The sequence below is a fragment of the Populus trichocarpa genome, chromosome 8 (genome assembly GCF_000002775.5).
Source record: "Populus trichocarpa isolate Nisqually-1 chromosome 8, P.trichocarpa_v4.1, whole genome shotgun sequence".
Lineage (NCBI taxonomy): Eukaryota > Viridiplantae > Streptophyta > Magnoliopsida > Malpighiales > Salicaceae > Populus > Populus trichocarpa.
In genome coordinates, this window is record NC_037292.2 from 16729384 (window position 1) to 16738306 (window position 8923).

At 36.9% G+C, this 8923-nt stretch overlaps 1 protein-coding gene across 4 annotated transcripts; it reads right to left on the bottom strand.

Annotated features, from left to right (window-relative positions):
• Positions 1-1322: 1322 nt before the first annotated feature.
• On the bottom strand, positions 1323-8229 carry LOC18101856 (acyl-CoA-binding domain-containing protein 6). Of its 4 annotated transcripts, none has more exons than XM_024606182.2 (17): positions 8081-8229; positions 7713-7800; positions 7449-7539; positions 7207-7365; positions 7009-7086; positions 6682-6786; positions 5991-6057; positions 5837-5898; positions 5463-5602; positions 5250-5376; positions 5038-5152; positions 4462-4550; positions 3866-3949; positions 3403-3753; positions 2557-3072; positions 2409-2468; positions 1323-1839 (listed from the first exon to the last, which is right to left on the bottom strand). In XM_024606182.2, the coding sequence occupies exons 2-17, from the start codon at positions 7748-7750 to the stop codon at positions 1756-1758; spliced, it is 2166 nt and encodes a 721-aa protein (XP_024461950.1). In that variant the 5' UTR covers positions 7751-7800; positions 8081-8229; the 3' UTR covers positions 1323-1755. The 4 variants fall into 4 exon arrangements, with proteins under 4 accessions (XP_024461950.1, XP_024461952.1, XP_024461953.1 ...); XM_024606184.1 differs by lacking the exon at positions 8081-8229 and adding an exon at positions 7894-8074; XM_024606185.2 differs by lacking the exon at positions 8081-8229 and having other exon boundaries at positions 7207-7285; positions 7713-8074.
• Between the last annotated feature and the right edge of the window lie 694 nt (positions 8230-8923).

Genomic DNA, 8923 nt, shown 5'->3' on the forward strand with positions numbered 1-8923 from the left:
CAATAGCACTAATATGTTTTCTATTTTGACTTTAGCATGGTCTAAGGTTCTAATAAGGTCATAATTCCTGCTTTTCTTCTCATAATGTTTGCATTCTGTCCAGCCCCTACCATGGTCGGTCTTCCACCTCAGTTTGTGTATTTAAATTCCAGTGTAGTGCATCCTTTGTTCCATGTATCGATATTAAGAAAGAAGGTGGGAGATGTGGCCATAGTTTCTCAGGCTCTACCAATCGTGGATGAAGAAGGTAGAGTCAAGGTTTATCCTGTAGCCATACTTGAGAGGAAGCTTATGAAAAAAGACAATAGAGCCGTAGTGGCAGGTTTAATTCAATGGTCTAACTCATTTCCTGAAGACGCAATATGGGAAGAACTAACAGAAATTCAATTGCAATTTCCAGAATTCAGTATTGACCTTTAGTTGTCAAGGTTTGTAGATTCTTGGGTCAAGAATCTTTTCGAGGAAGGGGTATTGTTACGTCTCAGGATGGCAGAATAAAGACTGTTGTGGGAAGGCAAAGAGGAGTTGGGAATTGAAAGCATCAAGGACATGCAATCTGCTGTTTAGTTGCTAGGATTCTGTTAGTTAGTTAGAAAAGTTTCTGTTAGCAGAATTTGTTAATTAGTTAGAGTTAATTGGATTAATCTGTTAGTAGTTGATGTTGATCCAGTAAAAACACATTATATGGATTATATTGAATAAGAAAATATTGAAGTTCAATTTCTTTCTCTCTTCCGCATTCTTCTTCTGTTCTCTTCTGCTATCACCAATTCTGTTCTCTTTCTCCTATTTTCTCAATTTGTTAAGCTGATCTTAACAAAGATCCAACTGATATGATGGCACAAGGTGAGGCACCATATATAGCATGCACATGGGGACGTGATGCTGTTGTGCTCAGATTGATAATTAGCATGGACAGAGAAACAAAAGTTCAGTGCCAAAGAAGAGGGTTTGTTTACACGGCTTGGGTCCATCAACAACTGATCTTGAGGCACCTTTTCGTGGGATGTTTTGTGATCCAATGTGAATATGGCTCATTACCAGAGGGTATGGTGAATAAGTGTCAATTGGTCCTCTTGCCAAATGTGGGAGACCAAATAATCAATGCAAGAAGAATGGGTGGAGAACTGAAAGTTGAAGACGATGGCTTATTTAGAGATTGAGAAAAAGCTTGGGGGAAGGAGGCGGCTGGGTTTAATTTGGCTTCTAGGGTTAGAAGAAGAGTTTATATTTATACTTTTCTTTTTCTTTTTTTCTAGTATTGGTTGAACTGGTTTGATTCAATGGTTCAATTAACCCATCATCTGTGGATGCAATTGAAGTTTGTGATACAAGTTTCTTCATTCGTGAAAAATCAGGGTAATTCCAGGTTCAACGACAAACATCTTTTAGGTGGTCAAATCAAGGCATAACCTCTTCAAATGACCATCTTTTATTGGTTCAAGATTAATTTCCTAGACCCAAAACAGCAAGATTTGAAGTTCACACCTGCACCTTCAAAAGAGCTATTGTACATGTAATATATTCTAGACACCAGCCTGCATTTTCTCCAGAAGCCTGAGAATTATTGAGCAATGAACAAGCATGGTTGTAAACTCTTCTTAATATATTTACATTTTCTCCATCCCATGCACAACAGCAAACAGGCAGGCTAGTATAGGAGGTAAGCTGTTTTGGTTGAGGTTGACGAGCTCAATGGCAGCTATCCAGTTGGTTCTCGCGTGGTATGCCCTCTGCCTTAAACAACTATTTTGCTCACTGCACACGGAATGGCTTTCTTGGGGTAGATGTTCGGTTTTCCATAGATTGCAATCTTTGTTTCAGATGAAAAACTTCAACCTGCAAGGCAGCATGAAAAATCCAGCACGGTGTCCGTGAGATAAATTAAATGTGGAAGATTTAAAGCAGAAACAATCTCTTTTAAACCGGCCATTGCAGTTGTTTCAGGCAGTTGTTACAATCATACAAGTTACATGTCTAATCCAGGACTTTAATGATGTTTCTAAGGTTAAACATTAAGATTTGATCTGGAATATGAAGAAGAACCACGAGTATTACCAGGAAGGATAGACAATTGATTTAACTGGACCTCTATGCATTCAATAAAAAAATGGAGCTGGTAACCTGGACTATTTTAATGTGGGAATTTATCCCCAGGGGAAAGTGCAAAGGGGAATTCGAGTATTCTCTCTAGAGTGCTCAGGGGCATGGGCGGTGGTGCTAAACTGGACAACTCAGCTAAAAAGATTTTGCTAGATTTGGTGTTTGATGCACTAATGAACCATTCAAGACAGAATGGCTGTTCAAAATAGCAAGATCATGAATTAAGACAGTGAAACATCTATCACGAAGAATAAATCTTTCGTTATTCCATTCACCAAACCCAGTATTTAGTTTAGAATTATTACCTGTAGTTGGAATGCTCTTGCCCTTTCTCCTGCAAGGACTCCCCTAGTTGAGTGTAGCTCCTACGACCCATAGCCAATCAGTAAAAATGACTGAAAAGGACCAATCATCATGATATGGCCACTGACAAAACTATCACAAGTACAATACCTTCTGAGTATCATCCAAAACAGCCTTCAGGAAAGCCACGTCATGTTCAAGCCTTACATTGTCAGAATGGACAATATTCGACAAGCTGTTGGCCTCTTCTTGAGCTAGCTCAACACCAGCCAGCTTTTCTTTCAACAACTCCATCTCTCTCACTGAGTCTACCAGCTTTTTCTCCATCTCTTGTCTGCTCTTCAGAATGGAGGATAGGTTTTTCTCTGCTGCTTCTCGACCTGCCAATGCAGCTGCCAGTTGTCCTTCAAGTATACCATTCTTTCTTATTAGAGCAGCTATTTTTGTTTCGTACAATTGATAAATACTTGCACGAGCCCCTCCTGTTGTACAATCACTCTCCGGCGATACTACATCCTCGTTATCTACTGAAACGTTTCCAATTCCTTGGTTGTGGGAGTTAGGAGTTTCCATTTCAAATATGCTAGACATCTCTGCATTAATTTTACTAACTGGATTGTTAGGCTGGATCGATATATCAGAATGATTACTTCGGTGTTCAGCAGCCTGAAATCAGCATAATGACTGTGTTAATGATAAATATAAGCGTCTCTTGCAATCTTACCCTCAGACAATGGCACAGAAAGGAAAGGAACAGTTTTACAGTATTTTCATTCTCTTTCTTCTCCATGGGTGATTTGACCAAGATATTTATACCTTCCACAGTTTAACAGTAATATTTTTTTCTTCAACGTAAAATAACCAAGACAACAAAATTTAATTGCTATCAAGTACAAAGAACATCCAAAACTGACTTTGGCATTGTTTGAATTCATAAATAGTTGAGGTTAAAAAAAAATAACAAAGACAGTTAATTGGTGAGAAATATCAGCTTACCGGCGATGAAGAATTATCATCTTCTAAGTTCCTTGCTGTCTTAGCAGCTATTCGGTTTTCTTCCTCGTGGTGAAATTCCTTGCGATGGGAGACATTTCTGGAAGCAGAATTTGGATCAACAAGCAAGGAATCTGACAAAGATTTCCTACCAGAACCATGTTGTTCAATTGCAGATGCCAGATTCTGTCTTGCAACAGAATCAGCTGAACGCTGAGAAGAACCGGTACCAAGTTGAGCAGCCAACACTGTAGATGATGAGCGCTTTTCAAACAGCAAACGACCAGGGCCTTTACTAAGAGCAGAATGACGACCTGTGGATGATTCATTCTTCTCAATGCCCATTACTTCAACCTGTAATTAAACATGAGGCAAAGCTAATAGTTTAGCAGATATGACTACAATCTCCAGCTAACCCCAAAAGCAGAAATGATGTCCATATCTAATAGACATTTCAGTCGCTAACCTGATTTGATGGCTCCTTTTTACTCCCACCAAAAGCAACAAGGAAATCCTTTTCCTTGTGCTGCACAAGTACCAGGCTGAAACCCTGAGATAGAAATAATATTTTTGACAGAACCTATGATAAAAAGAAAAAGGAAAATGCAAAAGAAGTGCATCCTCATGCTCTACAATCTTGAAGACATATTCGTAAACAACAAATCTTGTGATATTAAAAAACACTTGAAACCATACTGAAAAGAGTGTCTTTAACCCAATATTTTGAAGCATTTATGAACACAGGATTCTGAGTCTTGTGTTACAGCATTCTCTGTGATGACTAAGGATGAAGATCATTTTGCCAAACATTTAGGAAATAATACTAAACAATAATTTTTTAATACACATCGGAATGATAATAAAACTCAGAAAATCCACCTAACCTTAGTGTGATAAAAAACAAACCCACCTAATCTTGATTAAATTTGTTTCATATGCATGTCAACCTTGCATTTAGAGTCCGCATCATTAGAGCATTTATGCATCAATAACAAGTTCCACATCTTTGTGGATTGTTCACCAACTAATATAAGTACAAGGATCGGTCATTTTATGCTTCACCTTGTTCGTGGTGATAGAAGATGGGGGTGATGCAAATGCCACGGACCACTCCATTTTCAATATATCATAAATCAAAGTTTCTGAGTGCCCTGTAGATATTGAAAGAAACAGGATTCAGCAACATAAACAGAATACCAATGAAAGCAACTTAACTTTTTTGTAAAGAGAAACACAGAGAAAGAAATTAAGTAAACAAAGCAAGCATGCTAACAAGTTAAGTTATGACAAGTTAAGTTATGACAAGTTAAGTTATGATTCAACTTACAGAAGAAACACCAAAATATAATGCAGTAAGATAAATCAAATCACCACTACTATGAGCTAGAGATACATAACACATGGCATAAAAGCTTATTTATCCTATAACACCGACTCCAATCACTATCAACCAAACCAAGAACTCCAGTATTGATGAATAAAACATGTTTCTCCCTTTGAAGTTAAACAATTACAAGAACTTTAGGATTACATATGTAACTCTAACACACATGCAGATGCATATAAAGTTGCAACTTATCAGAAAAAAAAGATCAAATGATGGAAGGAGAGCATTTGCTTCTTAGCTATGAGGCATACGTTTTTTCCTACTTCCTCCTCCTGCTATGTACCATTTAGTTCCACATAAAACTCCACAACACCCAGCCCTTGGTGATGGATGGAAGCCCCGTATCTTTGTTCTCGACCATACCATCTGAGAAGAAAGATTTTACATATCAAAATGTAATATGAGATCTATTTGTTTAGACTGCAATAATCAACATAATGGAATTAAGAATGAATTTACACACCGTCTCAAAATCAAGTGAATATAAGTCATTCAGAGTCCGGGACTTGGAAGTTCCTCCAAATATAAGTAGATTTTTATCATCATAGAGAGCTGCTACATGGTTGGATCTCGGAGATGGTCCAGTTCCTCTGTTCAGACAAAGCAATGGCTATTGAAACCTTCATGAATATCTATATTGTATAGATTGGTAGATAGGGCACCAGAACCAACTCACGTGCAATGCAGAGGGAGCCACGTGAAAGACTTGAGATCAAACATGTGCAGATCATTTAGTTTTTTCCTTTTAGCATCTTCACCCCCAAATAAAATTAAAACTGAGCTTGCTCGGACCACTGTGTGACCATTGCGGGCAATCTGCATTAAGAAACAATTTTTTGTTAGGAAAGTGTATGCCAGTTCGTGTAGAGTTCCACTTGCTCCCCATTTTGGTTCAGATTTTCCAACAAACTGCAATCTCAAATAGATACATTGAAGAAATAAATGAGGGGTAACATGCTAGGGCTTGTAATGAATTTCCAGTAACAAATCTTTGGTCACAGAGGTCTGAATATAAAATGTCATAACAAGCTAGATTGTCTGTGAGGGTACCGGTATATCTCCCTTTGCTTCAACAAGTGACCAACACTCAGTTTCTGTGTCAAATGCCCACACTGCAAAAGCAAAAAAGACATTAGTGTAATTCCAGATCATGCATGAAAACCAAGTAACAACAACATGGTTGTGGTAAACACAGAGATATAACCAGAAATTCGGTCACTTGCTGGATCAGTTTTTCCTCCAATAAGAAGTGCCTTCTTCCCCCAAGAAACCTAAGGCAGACCAACAGCAGAAAGAAACTTCAGCCACTAGTAGATTTCGAAGCTCCACAAGATGAAAAGCTTCTGCATAACAACAGTAAAGAAATGCAGAAGCAGCTACTGGAAGTTCTTCATTATGGAGAAAAACCAGCACATGTCAAGTAAAGCCCATGTAACATATGCACAAGGAAGAGGAGATAATAACCTTTTTTATTCCATTTGTCACTCAATGGATCTGTCCTTTTATATATTAAAATTTTAAATAAATGTATCATACTGGAAAGCTTGGAGAAATGTGTTGTTTGTTCCGTCCACTCTCATTAGGATTTCAGTTATTGTCTTATGGATCAATCTTCTAGACTCAGCGAACAACATATCATCACTTAAATTTTCTTTGCTGGGCATCAGTAACTTTACTACTAACTGTAGTGAACGTGAACATTTATGATAAAAATTATTTCTATCATTTTGAAAATAATTTGCACCCCAATTTTTATTTTTTTTTAATCTAAATGAGTATTTAACCGGAAATATCATCCTATGCCAAGAAATATAGAGAAACAGTAAGGTTCAACATTAAAGGATGCAAGGCAAACCAAATGCAGTTAGAATGCTAGATAAGCTACATGACTATACCAGACAGTGGCCTCTGCAAGCAGGGATCTTCAATGGCAAACTGCTGGGTGACAAGTAAAGCTTTGATGAAATTGAAGTCCAGGTGAATTGGTCAAATTTAAGCACCTGAAAAGAGAGGGAAAAAATGCATATCAGCCTCCATACCAAAGTTTGCAACTTCCTGAAAATTCAAGAAATTCTCAAATGACATATTTGAACGATCACAGTCTAGATTGCCAGGTGACACCATTTTCTTGGAATGTAAATGATGTGTCCTGTTGATTCATTAAACTCTGGACGCAGTTAACGCCAATAAAAAACAATGGCATGCGAGAAAACACTCTCTACCTGTACATCATCTAACAATCCACTTCCAGATTCTCCACCAACCACTATCATCTTATTCCCAATGACGGTTGCTGCATGCTATTCAAGGAAAAATAAGCAAAGTCCCAACTTCCAACACACCACAAATAAGGATTAAAATTATCAATGCACTCTATTAAACACTCCAAACAAGAAAAAGAACCCATTAAATAACCTTACATTGAAACGAGGGTTAGGTTTATCCCCGGAAATAGACAACACCATCCAGTTCTCAGCATTATTCCCTGCTGTCGAGCTACTAATCACCGGCGGAGCAGAAGAGGAGCAATGATAATCAAGGTCATCAGAATTACTAGCAGTAAGTGCAACACCTTCACTCTACACACACAATTCTAACATATAACCACAGTGCACAAATCCCATTAATCGCAATCCACAAAAACACGAGCTAAGAATCTTACATTAGCATTATTATTACTAATAATTCGCTTTGGGGGTCTAATAGGACTCCTAATCCCTGGTGAAGAATCAGAGAGTTGCACCTTCTTGACCCTGAAAGTAACAAGAAACAACACATCATTGGCATCTAAGTTTAGAAAAAGACCATAAACAATCTAACTTAAAATCCCAACTGAACTCTATTGTCTTCTACAACTCTCAAATCAATAAATTAATTTACAAAAAAAAAATGCAACAATAAAAAAGATAAAATAAAGAGAACCCACCTGCCAAGTTTCATGCGTCTTTTAGAGAAACCAAACATTTTTGCTCAAGAACAGATCTTTCTGCTCCACTTCAACAGCTTAAAGAGCCCTTTAGAAAAGAGAGAAAGAAAAGAAAAAAGGAATCAAGAAAGCAGCTACATTACCATCAACAAAAAGCCCCAAAATAACCTCCAACACATACTAGTAGCCAAGACAAGCTGTGGAAGTAGAATCCACTAAAACAGAAGAAAGAACCAAAAAGACTTTCTAGTAGTTACAAACTAACATAAAGACACACATAACAAGTTAAGTTGTGTTTGGTTGCCAACGAAAAGGAACGAAAGATGAGACAACAAAACGAAAGAAGGACTAATGGTGGTGTATTTTACCAAGAAAAATGAGAAATGGCAGAATGGCAGTAGATGATGAGGATGATATGTGTAGTGATTGATTTCTATCTCTGAGCTTTAGCTGAGTTGATAGAGAGAGATGGAGACTCCCATGTGGTTGGTTTTATTATTTGAAACCTCATGAAAAATAATTAACACTTTATATATATAAAAATAAAAAATAAAACAATATGTATTTTTTAGCAGTAGTTTGCACTGTTCAGAAAGATTATTTGCCTTGCCCATTCACGTTGTTTACGGCCGATTTTTACCTTTAATATCCTCTTTTTTTTTTCACTTCGGCTATCAAACTTATTTATTTACAATTTCATCATCAAAAAATATATTAACATGCTTTTACCTGTAAGAAGTATTAACATGTTTTTTTTCTCCCTTTTAAGAGTCCTGTATCGTGTAAAATATTTTACTAACATAAATTATTTTACATATAAAATATTTTTTTATAAAATATAGTAATAACATGACAATGATAATTGAGAAGATGGTTCTCATAGTGGTGAACGAGAAGGTAATAGTAATATAACAATTATGGTTAAGAAAGTGATGGTGGTGAGGTTGTCGTGGTGGTGGTGAAAGAAAAAATGGCGATAACATGACGCTAATAATAAAGGAGTTAGTGGTGAGGTTGCCATGTGGTGGTGAAATAACAGTCGTAAAGATGGTGACAGAGAAGGAGGAGGTGTGATGATGGTGAAATGAAAGTGATGGTTGAAATAATTGGATGAATGATATTTTAAATGGATTATTATTCGTAAAATATTTTATGAAATTTCATGAGCTGAAAATATTTTCCAGCAAATGAACTAAGTTTGAAGGTTGACT

Bases quoted from the DNA above. Each gene is read 5' to 3' on its own strand.
- LOC18101856 (XM_024606182.2), bottom strand. From the start codon at position 7,750: ATGTTTGGTTTCTCTAAAAGACGCATGAAACTTGGCAG. The intron at 7,087-7,206 runs GTAAGGTTATTT...TTCCTTGAATAG, and splicing joins AACCTAACCCTCGTTTCAAT to CATGCAGCAACCGTCATTGG. The intron at 6,787-7,008 runs GTAGAGAGTGTT...CTCTCTTTTCAG, and splicing joins GATTGTTAGATGATGTACAG to GTGCTTAAATTTGACCAATT.